This window comes from Phoxinus phoxinus (genome assembly GCF_949152265.1).
Source record: "Phoxinus phoxinus genome assembly, chromosome: 20".
In the NCBI taxonomy this organism is placed as follows: domain Eukaryota; kingdom Metazoa; phylum Chordata; class Actinopteri; order Cypriniformes; family Leuciscidae; genus Phoxinus; species Phoxinus phoxinus.
Genome location: NC_136895.1, coordinates 26,604,827 through 26,629,266, shown reverse-complemented (window position 1 = coordinate 26,629,266; position 24,440 = coordinate 26,604,827). Strand labels below are relative to the sequence as shown.

The following is a 24,440-nucleotide window of genomic DNA, read 5'->3' as shown; positions in this document are numbered from 1 at the left end:
TGTGTGTTTTGTTTTTTTGCGTACAATGGGAATTTAAAAACCTGCAGTGCTGAAAAGTGGGAAAAAAAATAATACTAAAACAGATATTATTATGTCGATCTATAGCAAATATGATTATTTATGTGCTCAATTTAAGTAAGTAGCCTAGGTATATAAGTAGCTATTTGAAGTAGGCTGTTAGGCTATAGGCCTATATGCACAGATTTACAGCGGTGATTTTTTAAAATAGTTAGGCTACAGATATAGCCTATGCCAGTGTTAATATTTGAAACTATTTTTAACAGGTAAACAACAAGGAAATATGTGTTTGCCATTAAACATTTTATTTGCACTTTGTGCCAAAAAATGCAAGCATTGGAGAACAAATCTCGTTGAAAAAATCAACAAAAAACGGTCGTGCTAAAAAATCAGAGCACTAAAATCAGCTGCTTGCGTTCGGGTTTGTCCGATGTCTTTCCTTTAATACAGCGATTTATCATAATTTGCGTAAAATCCAGAGTTTGAGCTGATCCACCGACCGACCTGGTGGAAATATGAAATGGTGCTGTCGGTGCTGTCACCAAGCGTTCGTTTTTAAACAATAACTTTGTCTATTCTGTGTCTTAACAATAAAACATTATCCAATAGACCTTAACTAAAATTACCATGGTAAACCGATAATATACGATTAGAGTTAGCATTTAATATTTCTTTAATATGGACAAATCATTCACAAAATAGTACATAAAGAATGCGCATGCTCAGGCTTGAATCAGGCCAATAAGATTGCTGTATAATAAGCCAATTAAATTGGGGGTGGGCGGAGCGACACGTGTAACCCCGCCCCAAAGTGTCGCCCCGCCCCATCGTCCAGACTGCACTCTGGGGTACTACGCTCGTGTTGCAAGCACCAATCCGGTTCATTTTTTTCTATAGACAGTACTCACAAAGGTATAACCATCAAGATTAACTTAAAAATTGCCCGGAGTTCTCCTTTAACACTCTCTCTCTCTCTCTCTCTCTCTCTCTCTCTCTCTCTCTCTCTCTCTCTCTCTCTCTCTCTCTCTCTCTCTCTCTCTCTCTCTCTCTCTCTCTCTCTCAGTTCCTCCAGAGTCAGTGTCTCTGATAGAGTTGATCTCTGCTGCCGCTGGATCTCTGATGATTGTGTTTACAGTCGTGATCTGCGTCTGCAAGAGATGTAGACAAACTGATAAAAAAGGCAAGTGTTAAATTCATAAAGGCTATTGAATTTGTAAAAGTACGTGTTAGACCACATAATAATATACTTAGTAGTGTAGATATTTGAACCCTCGTGTTGTTTTGATAGTTAACGGTACGCATTGGACTTTGCTCACACAGGGTATAACAACTTCCCCAAAGTTATCTTGTTACACTTATGGTGTTCCTGTTCAAAAATGACCGACCTCCAAAAATGTGCTTATAATTTTCTCTTTATGCTTCCAAATGTGTGATTCAAACTAGTTTTCTTTCAAGGTTTTGTATTTCTTTTTGTAACAGGTTGTTCGTAGGACTCATTGATCTGTTGAGTGAACAACGCCAACATTATCCATAAACAATGCTCTTTTCACTCAAAAACTGAGGTGCATAACTCAGATCAATGAGGCCAAGGGGTTAATCACAAACTTAAGGGAGAGATGAAGTGTTGGGGTAGAGTTGCACCTGTTGTGCCGTTGCATGAGACTATTAAACATATCCTTCGTCGTTTTCTTCTTCTTCTGCCTTTTCTGTGTATAATTGTATCTGTACAAGACACAACCATTGAGTTTTGTTGTTTTAATCCATCCATTTATTACATTACATCTTATTATCGTTGACACAGGTGAGACTCGTGAAGAAGATATCATCTACGTCGAGCCGTCGTTCCACAGAAGAAGAGGAGCACAGAAATCGGTAAGATCATTTATTACTAATTCATGTCTGTGTATCATTTCAGCGGTGAGTGCGCTTGTGTGTGATAGATCAAAAAAACAAAACACCACCATATTAAATATGTATGAAGATCAGCATTCAATGCGAGAAACATATGCCATGAGTTAATATTCCCAGTGATCAAAATGAGCCACTGATGAAGTATTTCCTGTCAGTTGATGACATCAGTCCAAATCTTCAGAGTTTCACACACACACACACACACACACACACACACACACACACACACACACACACACACACACACACACACACACACACTATACTTTTGGGAAATCAACACAATTCTGTCTATATGCCATTTATACTGGAATACATTTTTAAAGCAAGTATTGTTTTGCAAGCATTAAAAAACAAATGTAAGGAACCAATGCAAGTCTCTCACCCACAGGCCTATGGAGGTTTAGTGACGCACTTGAGGCTGGTTTTATATGTGCATGTTGTAACATGATTTCAAGGACATACAGGCATTTATTATAATATATTGTGTTTTTGACAGGATGATAAAGAGGAGGATCATGTGGTGTATGCGCCGATCGCCAAGAGAAGATGATCAAACTTCAAGCACCAGACCAGCGGTGTGATCGCTTTCACAGGAACCGCTGTTTCCTCTCAGATCTTTAAAACGGCTGGAGTGAGTTTTGAGGTTTTCGAAGCGTGATATTCAGTGACATACTAATGAAACTCTCTTTTTAAGAATGTACAAGGACTTTTAACAAATGATCTGAGTTTTTAAAGCCTCAAAGTTTTCCTTTTTAACAAATCCACAAAACAACAACAAACAAGAAACATTTGCCTCCTCATTTCAGAGATATGTAAATCTATATGGCTGTTAGATAAAGCCTGCTGTGTTGGGCTTCCTCTGGAGCTCCTGATAGTTTGAGCTGGTCTGATTTACATCACAGAAAAGTGGTTTGATATGTTGGTAGACACAGGTTCTGCGTGAGCTTCTGCTGGATGTTTGTGGTCGATGGTTGACACACACTGAGGTGTCGTTCATTACTGTGTGTTTGAAGGGCTTTATTTCCATTCCTGCTCATATGAAGACTCACAGTCTGACTTTAGCTTTAATAAAACAGACTTTACTGTCAAATACTGAATCTAACTGATAAATGACTCTCTGTGTGTGATGAAATACAATATAATATAGCCAGTTTTTGCTCTACATGAGTAAACTGAATGCAAATAAAGTTGGACATGCTTATAACTTATAAGAAGCTGGCTGATAATATAGTTAAGCAACAATAAAAAAATCAAGCAGTTAAGATTTGATATACAAAAGTTATCAAGCTATTCTTGATGTCTCTCCCTTTAAATATCATATCCTGCTTTTCTGTCAATGTTTAACTGTCCTTTTAATAATGTATATGTATGATTTACTGTTGAAATATGATGTTCTTTATGTATACAAATGACTGATGGTTGTTAATAATTTCTTTATTTTTAGTTTAGGGAGGTAACTAGCAACAAATGAATGCTCCTATGTTACAATTAATTGTAATAAATATGCTTATATTCAGAAAAAAAGGAATGTACCATTTACATAAATCAAAATCCAATAAATAATAATAATTTTTCAACAACTAGACTTTTTTTTTTTCATTTGCAGTTGGTTAACAGACCATGGGCCATGATGACCCTTAAATTTCATCAAATAAAACATGACATCCCACTATTAACTAGAGCGCCATCTAGTGTCCAAAATTAGACTCTTGCAGGATCCATGCTTTCATGTTATTTATGACAAACCATCTGAATGTTTCAGCTGAAATCAAGACTCGTCAGACCTGCCGATGTTTTTCCAGTCTACTATTGTCCAGTTTTGGTGAGCCTGTGTGAATTGGATGCTCAGTTTGTGTGTCTTCTGCTCCAAGGTTTGCCGTGCTGCGTTCAGAGCTCTTCTTCACCTCGGTTGTATCGAGTGTTTATTTGAGTGTTGTGTTTCTGTCAGCTGAACCAGAGTTGGTCATTCTCCTCTGACCTCTGGGATCAACAAGGCATTTTCTCCCACACAACTGACGCTCACTGGATATTTTCTCTTGACCGTTCACTGTAAACCCAAGACATGGTTGTGTGTGAAAATCTCAGTAGAACAGCAGTTTCTGAAATACTGACACCAACAACCGTATCACATTAAAAGTCACTTAAATCACCTGGATCTAATATATGTTATATGATTTTATCTGAAATATGTAAGTAGCCTACTAAACCAAATTTAGTTTTAGTAAAAAATTATTTTTTCTTACTCTCTACAGCCTTGAAAATATGAGATATGGAAGGAAGCGGGAATAATGAAATGATCATGTGACTATGAGCTTATCACTGATTGGTGGAACTGGTGGTGTTACAACCCTCTCCATGTTACAATCCCGGATCTCCCCTATTGGAGAAATTACTAGCAAATATTTGCTTTTCTGAGAGTGGTTTAAGAGTGGTTTTTAGTACATTTATGTGATTGTGTGCCATGATTTATGTCGTATGATATTGATTTAACTGATAAATGGAGTCATCTGGTGGATTTATGAAGAACTGCAGCTAAAACAGCATCACAGCTGTAAGCTCAACCCCTAACATGTGTGCCATGAATAAGCGCACATATTTCAGTGCATATTTCATACATTTGTGCATTTATACAAACAAGTTTCAGCGTGTTTTCACAGACCCTATCAATATCACCTCTTCATAGGGGTGGAAAATCAACTAATTTATTGCAATCTTACACTAGGTTAGGACTTGAGTAATGCTATTTTATTCAACATATGCCTTTTACTTAAAATTTTACCATTTGAATCCCCTGTGATAACATTATAGATACTAATATTTACCTCAGGTTTTTAGTTTTAGAAAGCGTTTAGGCCACACAACTCACTCTCTCTCCTCCACTGTTTCCTACACTTGTGGTCTTGGACCATTTGACCACTTTCAGTATATGACGTATATTTTCAGTGTTAGGCTCCAGTGTTCAAGTAACAAACAACGCAAGTGTGTGTACTGGGACAGGCCCAAAGAAATGACACACACAATTCCTCTGTTTCAGTATTATATGAGGATTGTGTATTACAACTACAGGACTGGTGGACTTCAAATTTCTTTTTTCAGTGAGAGGTGCCATCATTTCAACCAAACACTCATTGTTGTCAAGTACATTCAAAATTAAATAAATTAATAATAATAATACTGTTACAGTAAGTTTTCTGCACTGTGACTCTAGTATAAATACAATTTAGAGTATTTATTTTTCTAATGAAGAAGGTAAATGCCAAACCAGTGTGTTTGCATGTGAATTTAAAGTGTGTCAATAAACTGTGACCTTAAACTTAGCAGGTTTCGAAGCATGTCATTTAAATTAATCTTTAACTATCATACGAAAACGTTTACATTATAATAATAGCAAATTGCACAATAGTCACGAAAGGCCTCAGAGTGTTTTTGTTTTTCATGCCGAGTGGAACGCACAGTACATGATTCACTGAATGCATTACACATTCGAGCGGCTCAGAGTGTGAGTCAAAGTGAAACCGCCAGTGGTCTGATCTATTTACATCTGAACAGAGATGTGGTTTGAGCTGATGGCTGGACTGACAGCTTACAGAATAAAAAAAGAGTAATTATTATTTATAACTTGCTTTTAAAAAAAAGAAACTTGATTCATTGATCCATTAACATTTATGTGTGGAAAAACAACAAAAACTAGACAGATTTTCTGATGAGAATGCCTTGGAACTACACAAGCTCATGTCTCTGTCACACTTCTATCCACAGATATCCCCTTTGATCTCTTTGAATGGAACTCTATGGAACTTGTTTCTATGGATGTGTTGCTAGGGTGTTGATACAGAGTGTCCAAGAAGATACGTAAGACTGGATGTTTGCATGAGTGAAACGAGCACATCCTCGTGTGCTGCAGTTATACATCCAGGCCTTTATAATGGTAGTTTATGGGATTGGTTGCTAGGGTGCTCTAAATGGTTGCTAGGGCGTGGCTTGATAGATTCACAATGATCCTGAGAGACTGATTGGTTGTCTGAGTGAAATTAGCCCACCCTCATGTCTCTATGACACTGTGATCCAGAGTTATGCTCAATATTCATATGCAAGTTCCTATAGTAGGAAAAACACATGCGCTCACTTCCTGTTTCATGGGCCGTCCTTCACCATAGTATGTCTACGGGGAACATTTGTGCAGCTCTTGAGACCCAGGGCTACAACTTACACCCAACTCTGAGGTATGTTGTTACAGAACTTGCCATCCTCTTCAGACGTGGAAACACACACGTTTCTTCAAAATCCTTATTCAGAGCTATGACCCGTCAGTTCATCCCCATTTTAAGTCAATGCAACTCGATGGCTTAAGTCAAAGCACACCTCATCCATGAGTCTATGAGAAACACAAACACCACTAATAGAGTCAGGCCAGAGGTCAGGTTAATAATCGAAAACAATATAGAACATAAATGAGTACAACTTGTAAAATAAACAATACTGTCTGCCACTAATAACACGTCCAGGAGAAAGAACAACACATGAAGAGCAGCTCACACATGTGGGTGTTCAAATCCGGTGGAGGAGGACTGACACGCAACACTATATATTAATATCACAGCTTACCCACCGTTGTGTCAGTTCACAATCTGTCTCTGTAGTGCATATTTCAAGCACTGTTATTTGAAGATGGTTCTGTTGATTTTGTGCTACATGTGGCATATTGCTGGTAAGTTATATTTATTTTAAGACATTAAATATTGCTTTAGTTTTAATACAAATCAATTGACTGCTTTTTTAATCAGCCAGAGGATTTGCAATCTCAAACATGCACAAGTTAAGCTCAAATAAAATTGATTCCGATCTTTTTACATGTATTTTTCTCTTGTGCAACGACGATTTTAGAATAAAAGTATTGGGATAATTTCAGAGTTTGTGGCTTTACTCGTTGTCCATCACATGAAAAGATTAATGATGAATCTGATGTGCAAATGATGACAGCTTCTGCAGGCAGTCTAAAAGTATAATCATCGAAAAGTCAGTTTTGTTTGTTGCTCATTTATGAAATGTTATTATGAGTTAAATCATGTTAATATTGTTGTTATATGAAAATAAATGTTCCATTAGAAGCGTATAACTTGACGGCACTAGTGCTGGGTATCGATTCAAATTTCAAGAATCGATTCGATTCCGATTCTCAAGATCTTGAATCGATTATCATTATTCAATTCAATTCGATTCGATCCGATCCGATCTTATATTTTTAAAATCAAAAGTTTTAACTGTTCATGAACAATCAAGTGTTTGTATTAAATAACATTCACAAACATACATTAATGTTGTAAAAATGTATTGTTCACTCAATGTATTGATGTTAGATAAGGCATTAATGTTAATGAATGGTGTCTTAATGTAGTGTTACCAACTAAACAGGAGATAAAACGTGTTTTATTTGACTTAATTGACTGTCCTTTTATTTAATCCAAAACTGCGTTCATATTTATAAGGCCTTTTAAACTAGATACAACGAACCGATCATAGCTGTACAGGGCGGCTTTTTATTTCTCATCTCAATGAATATATCTAGTAGTAAAGCTAATGCAAGGGCTAGAAATCAATTAATTATTTGATGATACTTCCTCGTCATCATGGAGAGCGCAGTTTGCACGAGTTTGCACCGCTTTCTCCTCTCAACAAGCGCGTGCTTTCCCTTTGCGTCTGCCGTTGCTATGCAACCATGAACAGAGGCGCGCCTAGAAAACGAATTTGCACGCACAAAAAACGCGCTATGTGAACGATTCATTCCTCCTTTCTTGTCAACAAGTGGATTCAGAGAAACCGCATTAGCAGTGCCGCCGGTCGCCGTGTCTCAGTGTGTTTATGGGGAAAATGTAGTCCTGTTATTAAATCGATCCTCTGAGTTACGGATCGATCTTTAGAAATTAATATGAAAATCGATTTAGAATTGGTGAATCGATTTTTTCAACACAGCACTAGACGGCACTATATAGTTTTTTTGGATGTGAAATACAAACAGACCCGTCTGCCATTTTGTAACTGAGTGTCTCCAACTGTAGTTAGACGTGTGTATGAATATCTATATCTGACTACAGCAGATGACTTTGATAAACTAACACAATACTAGACTAAGGCGTCATGAAATGAAAGAGTTACCATAGTATAAAAACTATGACTAAAAACTATTTGAAATATTGATTTAATAGATAATAATAGATTAACTTTATTTTTAACTTATGGGATATAAAACTGTCCATTGTATGCCTTCTGAATCTCGGCAGTATATGTAATCTGGGGAATTTTTGGGCACTGTTTTTTGAATGTGTTTAAACAGGCTAGTAGAGAAGTGTTCGGACGATTTCTGTCCATTATTTCTCAACTTTTTCACACTGAAGCACCGCTGCTGAAAGTAGAGCAAACACTGCTGAAATTAATATTTTTTACCAGGATAATTCGGGGTGGCAATGCTTTTTCTTAGTGGAACATAGGAGGATATGTAGCGCTCCAACCAAAAAAGTATCCTTTTGTTATGAGTCCATATACTTCAGGTGCGTTGAGCCAAGCGAATGATAGAAGTAGAGAGAGTGGCTAGCCGCACACTGATCCACTTGAGACAAAATGTCTACGAAGCACTGAGGAAAGCTGAAACGTTTGCTCGCCTTGTCTGTTTTTAAATTCACCTGCACTTTGCACTTTATTAATAAAATTATGTTTTCGTAGACATTTTGTCTCAAGTGGATCAGTGTGCGGCTAGCCACTCTCTCTACTTCTATCAATGCTTTTTCTTAGGCCACCCGTGACTCTTGGGTACACGACGCATTCTTCACGCAAAAACACAATCCATGGTCCAATCTTTATAGATGATCTTCAGTTTTGTTGAACTTGTAGTGAAATTGTCCCTCCTCCACACAACTCTCCTCCTTATGTTGAACGTGTGGTGTGGTTGACCTTATGGTCAACAGCACAAAAACACTTATATAATACAGACAGTGTTATAGAACATCAGGTCAGTATCAGCACCGACCGACTGATGTTGCAATTAACACTTTATTCCTATCAGATTCTTATTTCTCTCATGTTTTCCAGCGGCCTGTTCCTGCATCAGCAGACTCTTTTATGTGTATGCCTCTGTTCTTTAATTCACATCTAAAGATTAAAAACTACAGCTATTTTTTATTTTATTTTTAAACATAAACCTTAATTTGTAAAAAAAAAAAAAACGTTTCTGTTTGTTCTCCAGGTGTGTTTGGTGAGTCAGTGTCAGTGACGGAGGGAGATTCTGTCACTCTAAACACTGATGTCTCTGAAATACATGAAAACGACGATATACTGTGGAAATATGGAGCTGAAAACTCTCTGATAGCTCAAATCAGTAAAACTGCTGGAATCTCCTCCACATATGATGATGTTCCTGATGGGAGATTCAGAGACAGACTGAAGCTGGACGATCAAACTGGATCTCTGACCATCACACACACCACAACTGAACATGCTGGAGTTTATAAACTAGAGATAAGTGGAGCGAAACTGACATCAAAAACATTCAGTGTTTCTGTCTATGGTGAGTAGAGACGTCATGTGTCTCATCCTTCAGATATTCTTATTATATTTTTGACATACTGAAATTTTATAATTTGAGATCACATAAATACTTACTAAACACAACTGAACATATAGATTGTTGATTATATTTATCCAGATTTGTTTATTCTCTCGTATTTTCCAGCTCGCCTGCCTCTTCCTGTCATCATCAGAGACTCTTCACACTGTTCTTCATCATCATCATCAAATTGTTCATTGGTGTGTTCATCAGTGCTGAATGTGTGTGATGCGACTCTCTCCTGGTACGCAGGAATCAGTGTATTGTCCAGCATCAGTGTGTGTGATCTCAGCATCAGTCTCTCTCTACCTCTGGAGGTGGAATATCAGGATAAAAACACCTACAGCTGTGTGCTGAACAATCCCATCAGCAACCAGACCACACATCTGGACATCCACACACTCTGCCACACATGTGCAGGTACCACAGCACTGATGATAATATTCACTGATTTAATAAGTTGGTTTTACCGAGATTGATTAATTAAGATGCCAGATATTATGAATTAACTTCTTTCATAATTTTTCTCATGGCTTTCTGAACAAGTTTGATTTGTTTTATCTGTGGAGTAAAATGAGATTGTGCAGTTATCTATTTGGTTCATTTAGTTTTATTTAAATTTTGAGCCTGTGACAGCTTAAGTCAGCTTGTTGAAAATCTCAATTTAATTTATCATTTATTCCATTAGTTCCCCCAGAAGGCCACGCCCCCTGTTTTGATTCAGTTGAAGCTGTGCTGCGATTGGTCGTCACTGCGCTGATGGGCGTGGCTTCTGCCGCTGCTGCTGTTCTTCTGGTCAATGACGTCAGAGCTTCAAGAGGTTAACAGGAGAAAACAGAACAGATGTCATAAATATTGTGACATATATTGGACTTTTAACGGAGTCTATTTGTTTAGTTATGTGAAACAATGCTTTGCTTACTAATGCTTTACTCTGAACTGGACTTTGATGACCTGAATCTGGTGTATTGGGCCATCTGGTGGCCAAACGATGAATATTCTTGAATATTTAATTGTATTCTTTAATGTCATCCATTTTACATTTCTTGGTTAATTACATTGTTTCCATGTTTTCTTAATTTATGTTATGGTGCTGTTTTCATTTTGTTTCATATGCAGCAACCCCACAAATACAAATGTAAAATATGTGTCACACCAGTAAATCATGTATAATTGATGGGATTTCATAATAAAAATAAACTTTGACTTGTATGAATAATGACAGTTAATTAGAGACCCATTTATTTAAAACCACAGACATAGCACATAAAAGAAGGCAATTTAGTGCAACAGTGATTTTTGGTCACACACACACACACACACACACACACACACACACGTTTATGAACATAAGGAAAATGAAGGTTAAAAGAGTGTACTTGATGTATTTTATGATGGAATGATCTACTATCAATCACATAATGCAACATTTGCCATGATTCTCTGATTTATTTTCTTCTGGATTACAGGTAATGTAATCCTTAATGAGGATTGTCAATTAAATCGATTTGGTTACTGATGTTGAATGCTGAGAAAAGGCTTCAACAGATCCATATTAAACAGGCCTTCACGCCAGCTTCAGCTCACACAGTGACACTCTTTGCTCGGGAGAAATACACCAATAGTGGCACTAGTATATATCTGTTCAATAAGCTTATTTACAAAATAGCTGTAATGTCCTTGCAGGAACTTTCTTCACAAAAATGAGGATATTTAGATGATAAAACTACATTATAACATTATCTGTTTCCAGTAACAGGTAACGTTAAGTGCTTCATGTTTAGTTTCTAATCTTGTTTCAGCTAATTTTCCCATGATTTATTCTAATGGGAAATAATGTTGTGGAAGCTGCTTCGATCCTCTCAGATCATGTGACCTCTGTCTTTCTCCATCTGTAAGAAAACAACAAATCACAGAAGGTGAAAGAGACACATACAGTGGTTTCCAGCTACAGAAATCAGCACATCTGTCCTTAATCAGTGAATGAGATTCTGTTTGAAATGTTACACAGATCTGAATGTGGTGCAATTTCATAGTTATACAAAGACAAACAGTATTACACCTCTTTGATGGTCTTTCTACAGAAGCTCTCATTTATTTTTCTCCCAATCTGCCTTGGACACTTGGAGACACGGACACACACACGGATACACACACACCTAAAAAGTTCCCTTTCAAAAGCTACAATCGATACTGCGCTGCTTAGTGCTTTGGGAACGTCTTCAGTCGTGACCAGCTGTGAACATTGCGTGCAACAGAATTGACCCGGAGGAAGGGTATTATAGCCTCGGTTGGTGACGTAATCGGAGCGCACACTGCGTCATCAGGTCTTTTGTCTTCAGAGACCATACTGTGTGGTGTGCTTCTCAAGCTCTCAAAAACTCTGTTTCCTCAGATACCCCTTTTCCACCAAGGCGGTGCTTGTTTGGGGCCAGAGCCAAAGAATTTCAAACAAGTGTATTTTTATGATATCTGTTTTGTTATATCTTGAAGTTTAGTGAATTTAACTACTTCTTTAAAAAGCATTATTTTGCAATGTTAGAATGTAATGTGATTTGACCCCTTTTTTTGATAGACTTCAAGGTTACCATTCGCCATGTTTGTTTTCATAGCCTTCAATATGAACATTGTTTGTAGGACAATATTAATCAGGATATGAAACAACTTTTTTATTTTTATTAAATACAGATTTTTTTAATTCAAATAGAAAAATAAATAAATAAAACACTGAGATTATACCATACATCACCATTTACCCCAAAAATTCTGATTTCTTTGGCAATTGCCCAACCATACCTTATGGCATGCTTTAAATGCTGAATTTTCCATGTTTTAGCTTAGCAGTAGGCTAATGATGATACATTATTATCACTGTTAAATGGTTATATAACAATTATCCTACATTCAGTCCTGCATTAATAATTCAGTTTGTTTGCAAAACTGAACAACGCCGTTGTTTGTTATTGCTCAACAATTGCAAAAACTCAGAATAGGAATAGAAGTGTTCATCAGCACTGATCAATTGAGAGACCAAAATAATATTATTTATATTATTATTGACCCAATCTGAAAAATAAAGACTTGTTTTTAGAAAGAATATCACAAATATTCCAAATGAAATAACAGTAATCTCCTGACTATCCGCTAGCTGCCTGTCCCCTGAACACACTGTAAAAAAATGCGGTCTCTGTAGACAGCCCAGGCTCCACAAATGGCAACAAAAACAAACCGGGCCAACCCGCACCACGAAACATAACAAACATTGTTCCAGCCAATAACTGACAAGAAGGATTTGGGGTGGGGTTTGGGGAGTTAGTGCATGGATGAAGAGGAGGTAGGGTCTAGCTAGCCTCCGCTTTGAACATCAAGAAGTGATCGTCACCCAACATCACTTAGACTTAGAGCACATTTAAGGGGGTGGGAATTATGATGTTTTATTCTAGCCATAAGTGTTAAGCTGGTATGTTCCGGTATGGTTTGGCGGGAAGATCAAGTTATTGATGGTGGGTGTCTGAAGTGGTGGAGCATGTGAAGCCAAAACGCTGGTGAAATGTGTAAGTCTTAGTCTGAAGAGAGACTACAATTTCAGAGGCTTGTGCCTCTAGGCAATATCCAGTGCCCAGTTTTGCTGCTGTCAGTATGTTCTTTTCTTATGGTATGTAAAGTTTATTTTTGAGTATTTTGAAACTATCGTTTCATTTGTTACTTAAAGTCGAGCACTTTTTTGAGAAACAGCTTGTGAAAATAAAATCACTTTGGATTCAAATCCAATCATATTTTCACTGAGGGTGGGTGTTCATGCTTCTCTTATCATGCAATCTTTTCACTAATGACAGCTGATCAGACACTTTGTTCAGAACTGAGTTGCACAGCTAGTTCGATTTAGTAAAGGTTTGAATCCCAAAATGTAAAAGATGAAAGTACTGTGTGTCAGAGAGTGTTGAAATCACATTCTAGAATGTTAAATCAGAGGCTAAAAAAAATTTGCATTTGTTTTATATTTTAATTAGTTTATTATTTTTATACTCATCATAGACTTGTTCGTAGTTTATTTTAGTTGTATTATCTGAGTAGCAGGTTAAATATTATAATGAAACCTGTAATGATATAATTGCCTCTAGAGGTGAATTTGAGAAACTGCATATATTTACATTCAATCGATAGACTGATGGTATTTGAGGTGCATCATCGAGCATCAAGAAAACTGCACACGCATAAGCAACGGTCACTGTGATTGGCATATTTTGTTGATCATGAAACAACATTCCTGCCTGAAAATGTAGTCCTAACCCTACCCATAAGTTACCTAAAACCAGAGGGAAAGGATCGTGAATAACACTGGTGTAAAAGTACTTATGATTGTAAGCCTAAACTTGACATAAACTGTAAATGTGTCTCTCAAATCTGATTGGTTGACAAGACGAGAAATTTCATCAGTTTCTCTATAATAGTCCAAATTAAAAATATTTTCTTTATTAACATAAGAAACAACAAAATTTTTCACTTTTTTAAAGACCATGGGAACATAGAAATTACCCGTAAAATGAAATAAGTCAAATCAAACTGAACATTGACAACGTTTACATGTGCACTAATGATGAGATTATTTCCAACAATCAGACTAAAGACTTAGTCATACAAAAGTTGTATGATTTCATAACATGAGAAAAACACTTCACTCCCGTTTAAATGTAATTTTTGGATTATTCTGATTGCGATTAAAATTGTCATATGCCACGTTTTACTAACTAGGATTATGATCTTAAACGCATCAGTTTGATCAAAGTATTGCACATGAAGTATGAGGTAGATACATACATTATAATTGCAATATGAGGGTGCATATATACATAATCAGTAATATTCTCAACACAGTATCTTTAGATTTTTCCAATATCGGATCAGTGACAGATTAACAGAATTATTTAGATAAGATTGTCATGTGACAAGACTTCCCAGCACAGGAGGTAGACCTCGTCGGTCAGATGGGACGGGTTGATGTCTAAACCCAACGTTTGTTTGATGTCGAGCTCCAATGTTGGGCAGACTTTGAATTTTGGTTGGAATAAACACAAAAAATAAAAAAAAACTGGTGAAATGCATGGCAGTACAGGGTGCCAAACGTTTACCATTAATAACGGTTGAAGACAGTTACAAATGACTTCAGACACAGCCTCATGAAATCAACTGAGGATAAAAGAAGACGTTAAATCTCTCAAGATCTGATTAAACAACTCCACAAACAGCATTACACTTCACTTTACTAACCAGACTGACTTTATTACTCGCATACATCTACTGCAGTTCTTATTGAGAATCAACAGAGGTTTAGATGTTAATGTTTGGTTGATGTTTTGTTTTATGTTACGATTATTATGATCAGAGTTTGCTTTATTTGGGCAGTTTGACGACTTTTTTTCTGGCTTCTGTAACAGTGTTTATTATGACAAGAACATTAAGAGAAAATGTGATAAGATTGTGCCGGTCCTTTTGATGTTGATAAAGATATGTGTTTGATTCAGAGACTATTCTATGATTATATAAATATCATGTTATTTATTTCACATTATTGATTATAATAGTCCTGTTATTGCTATCCAGCCGCTTAATCTGAGGGATTGTAGACCAAAACGTTTTTAATATACACACAGACATCGTAGAATCAGCATATGAATCTCAAAAACGGTGACATGCTTCATGCCGCAATGCATTCTGGTTGCATACGACTCATCTATGGCTCCCAGAGTGCATTGCGGCATTAAGCATGTCACCATTGTTGAGATTCATATGCTGATTATTGATGTCTGAGTGTGTCAAGATGTTTAGTGGACAATGTAGAATTACTGACTTGTTATAATTAATTATAGCATATCAAAATATTATATTCTGGATGACATCAGTGATTGAGAGCACTATATGATGATTATATCTTTATCATCCACAGGTAGGCAACATCATCTGATCACATATTCTCTTGCTGTTCTTGCCGTAACAAACACAGTAAGAGGAGCCAGAGAAAAAAAACTAATGTTAAAAAGTCAAACTGCACAACTAAAGCAAACACTGATCACCAAGATTTTCAACAAATCAACAACATATAAACCAGTCTGGTTAGTAATAAGTGAAGCTGGTAATGCTGTTTGTGGAGTTGTTTAATCCTCCTCTCTGCTGAGATCTTGAGAGATTTAATGTGCCATCCATTTCACCCTTTTTATGATTTTTTTTTTATTATTATCATTTTTACAGTCCGGCGCTTATTCCAAACAAAATCCGATGTCTGCCATTAGATCTTGATGTTAGACAAACGTTGGTTTTAGATGTAATTTTAATTTTCAAGCACAATATGATGTCTGACTGCTGTTGACAGGTTTTACTGGTTTTGAACACCACACTAAACAGATATCTTTTGACACGATCACGATCATATTTCTGACGACGTGGAGATCCATCAGATCTAACATCGCCTACTCATAGATTTTTTAATGTTTCGCCCCGCTCTCCCCCTTAAGTATTACATGTAAAAGTTAAAGTACTATTACATGTCATTAATTATATTCATTTATACAATTACATTGATATTTAATCATACATTGATGCATTACAATTGTGAATTCCATTCATATCTTCTGTCTGACTCTTCGTGTGTAGTCCTAGATGATACTGGGATCAGATCTGTGTGGATAACATCTGTTGTCAGACTCTTTGTTCATGCAAAAATCTCACTGTTACAATTGAATGGCACAAAGAGTGGCACACTAATCTGTGGTTTTAAATCCTGAACATGGGGACCCGTGCATGGCTCTGCACATTTTACATGTCTCCATTTTTAACACATCTGATTCAGATCATCAGAACTGCATATGTCAGAAAAGAGACGTACAAAATGTGCAGGATTGAAAACCACTGCACTAAATGATATAAATAACTGTCTTAAACATATTTAGCAAAGGCTCTAACATGCCTAAGACATTTGCACCATACTGTATCTTTTTCTGATGTACATTCATAATTTCTTTCAAAGACATAGTACTACAGTCGTACGGTATCTTACCTCATACTTAGACTTTCAATAGAAGATCTTGCTTGTTTTTCTCCACGTCTGCTTTGAAACAATTACACACACAATTAAACATTTTGCACAATAAAGATGATGTTTTCTTCTCACTATAGTAACTGTAGGTGATGCTTACCCTTACTGGAGCTCCTGTGGCGATAGTAAATCACACCAACACCAACAGCAGCTGCCGTTAGTACAGACACCAGCAGAACAGCAACAACTATTCCCGCTACAATAAATGAAGACAAACCTGAACCTGGAACAGATAAAAATAGTGAATCTGTAAGTGTGTTCATTCCATATTCATATTATATATAATAATGTGCATTTACAGATAAACAGCAATGTACATGTTGCAGTGTTCAGAAAGAAATGGAGGAGAAACATACATTTTTTTTCAGACTCTTTCCAATTTCCCATCTTTTTGGACTTGTTAGTCACAGAAGCTGGAAAAGACAAGAAAATAATAATAAATACATTTAAAAAAGCACACAGCAATTATTAATTGCATATTTCCGTATTATATAGCAGGCGAAAAACAGTGACAAAAGAAGTATGTGAATTTACAGAACTCATAAATGAGTTGGGAAAAAGTCCCCGGATGAGCTTCTTCTTCCGGTGAGATTCTCAAGTGTGCTTTTGATGGGCGCTTTAATATCCCATGAGGCCACGGGAGAGGATTTATCAATGGAGGTGAAGCGACAAACTTACTTTCTGTAATGGTCGCACAGTACTTATACAAAATAAGTGCCTACTCAAGAGACTATGTGATTTCAGACACATCCTTTGTGTATATCCTTCTAGTTTCCTTTGTCGCTTGTCTAGCTTTATTTGATGTAAATCTCTGTCGGTGAGTTTCACGTTCACTACCAGTTCTGTCTGCCTTGCGCTTGGTTCACGTCTTGTAAATAAACTGCAGGGTTTGCACCTTCAACTCACATTCATCATTTGTTATAATCATAACAATAAAAATCATCATGTTTCATAGAAAAAGATTGAACAGTGTCAGTCTATGGTCCTGACCAGGTCAGAATGACTTACCACTGACTATTTTTATGGTGTCGCCGATGTTGCTCATTTTTCTGATGATTTTTGTGCTGTCACACTTGCTGTTTCGGTTCAAGCTTTCGCTGGTGCCTGAGCTTCTGCTTTGGATGAAATTTGCTTCATAACGTCCAGCGTGTTCAGTTGTGATGTCTCTGATGGTCAGAGATCCGGTCTTAAAGTCCACATCTACTATATCTCTGAATCTCCCGCCTTCTCCATCATACAGACAACTAGTTCTGGCCTCTCCGTTGATCAGAGCTATGAGAGTGTCGTTAAAATACCACAGCATCTTGTCCCGTTGTTGTTTGGTAACACCAGTGTGTAGAGTAACAGAATCTCCCTCCATCACTGTCATTACTTCATCACCAAACACACCTGAGGACACAAATAAACAATTAGGCTGTGTATATTTAAAGTTGTGTTCTGATTGGTTGAGTTCTACAGGATGTCCAGGAGATGACATTAGATAACAAGCCTGCAACCTTTAGCCAAAAAAGCGTAACAGCGAATGCTAACGCTGGTTATGGAAGCTAAGTTGGGTAGCGGCTAATGCTAACGCAGGGAAGAAGAGCAGAGGCCATTTTTTATGAATGGATCTCAATGGAGAAGAGGCTTCACTACACTAAATAAACACCTAATTGTGAGGAAAAAAACTTATCATTTAAGAAATCGACAGCCTGTTCTAATCTTCAACATGTTTTAAAAAGGTTATTTTAAAAGGGAAGGCAGAGAAGGTAATGTCACACTCTTAAAACTACATTTCGTGACACAATAACAGTAGTTTTTTAAATTGAGGGTTTTCTCCTCTTCTATTGACGCTTGCTGGTTGGTGCGAGATGCATTCTGGGATACCTGGCTTGTTTTAAGTCCGCACAAGTCACCTCTCGATGCATCCTCGGTAAAAGGGGCGGATCAAGAACACATCCGGGGATTTGAACTGGACTTGGCTAGATGTGAACAGTACTTGGGCAGCGACTGATGACGTTTCACAAGAACACACAAATACAGACAAGAACGCATATTGAGAAACGGTGTGGAGAAGAATCCGTATCATATAATTCGTTCAGTCGGTTTTTTATTTAATATTGAAAGTAGAAAAACGAAAAAAAAAAAAACTTTTCTCTGATTTGTCAGGCGAAGATCAAACTGTTCTGTCATTAGTTCTTCCTCACCAGAATAAGAGTCCTCCGCTGCTGCAGTTGTGCGTATTCTTAACTTGTTTATTGTAACTACATTTCATCTTTTCTCATCAAACAACCAGACTAACGAATGATTCGACACAACCCGTACCAGGGAAGAGCATAGACAGGGCTTTCTTCTGTCGAACCATTCGTTAGTCGTTAACATAAGACAAACAAATGGGGAAAAACTTATAACAGATCTTACATTTTACAGAGTAAAACATTAAATTCTACAAACTATTTTTTCAATATAAGAGATGTTTTTTATGCACTTCTTATATCTAGTGATTGAATTCAATGGGACAAATAATATTTTAAGATCTTTACAAAAAAAATAAAAAAATAAAAGGAGGGTGTTATAGACATTACTTTAGCTTTATAGGAAACTTCCAAATAAGAATTATTAATTCGAATGTGTTATCAATTATATCTGAGCCAGTATTGTTCAAGTAGAAGATCATAGCCTCATCTATTCAGATTAACGCCCACAGAAGTGCTTTTGTAGGCCTATAATGCGTTGACGCATTTCTACTCAAACAGGAAGCTGAGATATTAAAGGGCTCTTCCGCCTTATAGCCTCACAGACTGCGAGTCGTATTTGACAGCACCATAACAACAACAATATGTCGAGTTACAGAGATAACCAATAAGGCATTAGTGCTGACATTAGCGAACTGTTTCTGTGTCGACACAGAAGACAGAACTAAGCGGAGCTTAGTTGTGTTGTAACGATAAAGTCTGTTGCAACCCAGAGGCAAAACAAGAAGACATTTTAAAAAAATAGGCTACAGGCACAGAACAGTGTTGTATGTAGACACAAACGTAACCACACACTCCTTCGATCATGAGTGATTGAGAGGCATTCTTTTTTTAAGAGTTTAGATGCTTTATATTGAAAAAGTATACTTAATGCACCTTTAAACAAAACACTCTTGAACTAGAAAAACCGTCAATGGACAAAAAAAAACTTAGGCTACACGTATTAAACGAGTGGAACGTGTAATCAATTAAAACAGAATCTATAGCTAATGGAGAGTTCATGTGAAATTAAACTTCGCTGAAAAGAAAACAGGAACTAAAGTAATTTAAGCAGTGACTTACCGTGAACAAGTAACATAGACAGAGTGAACACAAAATATAATCCCATAACATAGGCTACTCGTGACAGGTACCGTGATGAATCAAATAATCTATTCAGATGTTTTTACTTCCTTTAGTCTACTCCGTCTTTTTCACGACGAATCCAAATTTCACGCAAGATTGTTTTTTTAAACTAAAGGTAGGCAATAGGCTAGTCTAGAGAGGGAAACAGAAACACACACAACTGAAAAAAAAAATGAAAAAAAATAAACAAACAACAAGTAGGCTACTGGTTGCGATGCTTCTGTTAAATTATCTGTATAATGAAAATAAGGAAGCATGAGTAGGTCGCCTATAGGCGGGGCAATTTGTGTCTTCAAGCTAAACTAGTCCACTAATAATTCAAAAGGTAGGCCTAGATCTATGACATTTTGACCAATCATGATTCTATATTTTTACTCCTTTACAACTTTTGGTCAGTCAGGGTCAGGGACGCTATACAGCTTAAACAAAGAAGAATCGCCTAGTGTAGCCTATTCAGCAGTATGATACCGAGGCAGTGCATAGCCACTACCAAGACCACAACATTAGCCTCAGCACTATTTCCAGTGACGGAGCTTGTATCGTTTCACAGAAAATCACGTGATGGCGAAAGAGAAGGTTCACTTTCTGTTGTTCAGTCGCGTTATTTTGCGTCGGATCTTTAATTACACCATAGCTGGCACAGTCTGGCTTGTTGAATGTATAATCTGAGATCCCCATTATATTTTTGACTAGTCAGTTAAAAGCACGGCTACCATTTTAACCCATTACTTTAAACAGGCTGACTATTGTTTTACTTCTAAAACTATACCGTTAACCTTGATTTATGACTTAATTCTAGTTAAAATACGGACATTGTGGCCAGGCATGCAGCAAAGAACGCTCGAAAGAGAGGAAGCTTGCCGAAACAAATTCACGAGCGAGTTCAGAGTCACTAGTAGCCGCGTTTCCATTACCCTTCAAATTGCGCAAATTGAAATTGCGAATTGAAAATACGCTCAATGGAAACACGTCAATTTCGCAAAAACTCTCGTTTATCGCAAAAAAGTTTTTACGCTCGCATGAGGAGGTTTTTCAGCCAATTCGAAAAAGGAATATTTCGCAAAACTGCAATGGAAACAGTTTTTGCGCATTTACAATCACCTGACTTAGAAGACGCGGTGTGTTTGGGGTCCGTGTACGCAAATAATAATAATTATCATCATTATTATAACATTTACTAGGCTATATTTAGATGACGCTTTTATCCAAAAAAGGAACAAAGCAATTCGTCAAATGTCATTCATAATACGGGTTAGACAATAATAATACAGAGCTGAGATTATCACAAATAAACACAATATTTTGACGCATATCTAAGGGTAGGCTATGTGTGGAGTGTGGAGCGCGCACTACATGGCACGGAGGCGCGGGCGTGAACACTTGCATTTTTTCCTATTAACAGTGAAACAACTTAATATAGCCTACTCTATAATTTCTGGTCATACAGAAAATAATAATACATTATTTGTAACTACTTTTATGTGTGTAAACAATAACAAGAAAATGTTGTGCTTTTGTAAAATAAAATAAAACAATCAGGCGCGTTTTCATGATCTCCCTGAACTGGAGCGCGAGAACTGAAACAAAATATAGCCTATGTAGGCTAAAGCTTGAAATGTCCACTTTAAAACGAACAAATTCGAATCGAAAGCTAATACATTTTGTTCTGATTAAGTAATCCGTATGAAAGGTGCATTTCTCTCTAAAAGCGCATCTGCTTAACAGCGGAGATGGAGATGTTTTTAGCCGAGTTAGAAAACAATAGTTTAATAATATTAATGGCTCTTCTTATTCAGCACTGCGGGAAAATGTCAATTCCAGGTTCTAATTTGGCCTTAGAAAACCAGTAAAATCAATATTAATTTGTGGATATTTTACATGTTTAATAAAGGGGAAAAAAGTCATTAAACAAACATCTGAAAATTCGTCGATATTTACTTTTTTGCGCAGCAGTTGGTGTAGCCAGTTCAAATTAAAATTGTGGTGTTCAACTTTGCGTTTTAAAAAGACAACCGTTTATTTTTCGTTTTTCAATTACGGGTTTAAAAAGGAAAAAACGAATGGACACAAAAGTAGCCTACATCGTTTGGAATAGGAGACAGCGTTCTTTATTAAATTCATAAAAGAAACAATAATTAGCCTATAGGAATACTGGATTCTAAACTTCAAAGAAATGCCACAATCAAAACCTCAGAGCAGAAATGAGGGTGAAACACCCAGAAACTCCTTATATTTCGTTTGGAATATAAGGGTCTTTCCCTGCCATTAATGCTTGGATAACACGTACGTCTCCCTCCATTAATAATAATAATGTCTAATGCGGTGGCTGTGAGATTATATAAACCAACGTCCGCTGCCGTGATTTTTGGAATGACTTATCGCGAGAGAAAAAAGGACGTTTTAGTCGCATAACATCGGTTAATGGAAACGCCGTCATTTCGCAATAGTTTTGTATCGATATTTAGATAAAAGCGCAAAACATTTGCGCAAATCTGTAATGGAAACGCGGCTAGTGTCACCCAGTCACTGCTTTTATGCGCTCGAAATGATGATTGACAGGAATGAGTGATTAGGCTCCTCCCCGAACCTATGCTTAGAACTTCATAACATGAGAACTGTACAAACTTAATCTATTGTAGTGAATTAGGATGAAATCCAGGGAGTAACTTTAGCTTGTAAATGTGGGTGAAGATGTATTTACTGCATTTACAGACAAAACAGTCCAAGCAACTTACATTGCATTCAAAATGCACATTTTCAGTGCATGCATTCTTTATGTGTTGCTATAGAAAGCATTATGTAGCCTAAATTCAGCTTCAGCGAGAAAGACAAAGCATGACCACAAGCAATGTTTAGAACTAATTACAAGGTAAACAAATCACCCAAACATTTTCATAAAAAAAAAAAAAAGAACCATAGAAAACCACAGCGCATGTTTTTTCTTCTAGCTCAGAGAATGAACACAATTCAGTGAATGTGACACCACCAGCTCAGTTTGTGTCAAAGTGAAACTTCTGTGGTCTAAAGAAATGCAGTTGGACCTGATGAGAAAAGCTGTTGTTAGGCACATGATGTGTGTGTCAGTTGTTTGTGGGTAAAGAGTGTCTTTATTTCCTCTCCTGTTAATAAGGACTCACCATCAGACTTCCTTTTCTCAAAAACAGCTTTAGCTAAAACATGCGGATGTTTGAGAAACAGTCCAATAGACACAGATAATACACGTCACACATCTCTCATGGACTCATATTTCACAGAGGCTTAGCATTATAAATGAAGATATATATTTATTACAATATATTTTTGTTGTGTGTGTATACACAAACATACATACAACCTCAAAAAGAAAGACTGCATAAGAAATAAAAGATGATACTTATGATAATTTTAATAACTGACTGAATGTTATAGTGAGTCTTAATAAATGCTGTATATTGAGACAGTATATCTAGTGTGTGGACTCTGATAGGTGGTCCAGATGGGGGAGGATCCACACACACACACACACACACACACACACACACACACACACACACACACACACACACACATATTAAAATCACACTTCTGTCACAGATTTGCATTATAATGTTACAGCGCTCAATGAAAATGGTTCATGTTGGCGTTTTGTTCAGCTTGTGTTTGTGGCGACGGGTTGGTAAGTGTTTTTATATCATTGTTTTACTGATTTAGTTCATGCTTCGCTTTTCATACAGGGTAATATGATGGATTTGCATTCGTTATTTCCAGATAAAATATACTCTGAAATCGAGCTGGTAAATTACTGTAAGATCTCGTTTGGATTCCGGTCATTCGTCACAGATCATCACATTATACACAGATTCAATCAGAAACACATAATCTTCATATCTGAATATCCCTGTAAATTATTTGAAGCAAAGATACAACTAGATTTACAATCTTGGGGCAGAAAAATCTTCTAAATTGTTATTTCTGTAGTGCAACATCAGTAAACAAATAATTCATAATATCTAAATACAAAGGCAATGAGTTGTGTACTGTATAAATATTGTTTCCCTTAATGGTGCTTTTCTCTTTAATCACCAGTTATTCCCATTCATTTCCATTCGGTCTGTTGATTTTTCTTTTTCTATAATTTTTTTGTCTGTGATATTCCTGTTTGTTTTTCCTTTCACTTTGAAATAGTGAATTACTGATACAAACAAAAATTTAGCTTTAATCTGTGACTCTGTTCTCCAGGAGTGTTTGCAGGTACAGATGCAGTGAAGTCAGTGTCAGTGACGGAGGGAGATTCAGTCTCTCTAAACTCTGGTCTCACTGACATGATGGATGAAGATCTGATTTACTGGAGGTTTGGAGATGAAAACACTTTAATAGCAGAAATAAGTGTAATGGAAATGAGAGTCACTGTATATGAAGATGTTCTTGATGGGAGATTCAGAGACAGACTGAAGCTGGACGATCAAACTGGATCTCTGACCAT

The 24,440-nt window shown here is 36.7% G+C and overlaps 3 protein-coding genes across 11 annotated transcripts in view; 2 read left to right on the top strand and 1 right to left on the bottom strand.

Annotated features, from left to right (window-relative positions):
* Window positions 1–3,507, top strand: part of LOC306987907 (SLAM family member 9-like) — a 436,375-nt gene extending 432,868 nt beyond the window's left edge. The window contains exons 4-6 of the mRNA XM_079592545.1: window positions 1,082–1,198; window positions 1,820–1,890; window positions 2,429–3,507. Of these exons, the coding sequence (XP_079448671.1) occupies window positions 1,082–1,198; window positions 1,820–1,890; window positions 2,429–2,482 (242 nt within the window). The 3' untranslated portion in view covers window positions 2,483–3,507. The remainder of the gene's footprint in view (window positions 1–1,081; window positions 1,199–1,819; window positions 1,891–2,428) is intronic.
* A 3,037-nt stretch (window positions 3,508–6,544) lies between these two features.
* Window positions 6,545–10,354, top strand: LOC306988236 (SLAM family member 5-like; the record flags this gene model as incomplete). Its single annotated transcript, XM_079593043.1, has 4 exons — window positions 6,545–6,640; window positions 9,170–9,490; window positions 9,656–9,988; window positions 10,218–10,354. Exons 1-4 carry the CDS (start codon window positions 6,601–6,603, stop codon window positions 10,352–10,354), a joined length of 831 nt encoding a protein of 276 aa, XP_079449169.1. The 5' UTR covers window positions 6,545–6,600.
* On the bottom strand, window positions 10,222–20,244 carry LOC306987935 (uncharacterized protein). 9 transcript variants are annotated; one of them, XM_079592595.1, is made up of 6 exons: window positions 19,916–20,214; window positions 17,628–18,008; window positions 16,976–17,032; window positions 16,720–16,842; window positions 16,581–16,628; window positions 10,222–11,421 (listed from the first exon to the last, which is right to left on the bottom strand). In XM_079592595.1, the coding sequence occupies exons 1-5, from the start codon at window positions 19,959–19,961 to the stop codon at window positions 16,588–16,590; spliced, it is 648 nt and encodes a 215-aa protein (XP_079448721.1). In that variant the 5' UTR covers window positions 19,962–20,214; the 3' UTR covers window positions 10,222–11,421; window positions 16,581–16,587. The 9 variants fall into 9 exon arrangements, with proteins under 9 accessions (XP_079448721.1, XP_079448717.1, XP_079448719.1 ...); XM_079592593.1 differs by having other exon boundaries at window positions 10,826–11,421; window positions 16,581–16,631; window positions 19,916–20,141; XM_079592597.1 differs by lacking the exon at window positions 19,916–20,214 and adding an exon at window positions 18,486–19,708 and having other exon boundaries at window positions 10,826–11,421; window positions 16,581–16,631.
* Window positions 20,245–24,440: the final 4,196 nt, after the last annotated feature.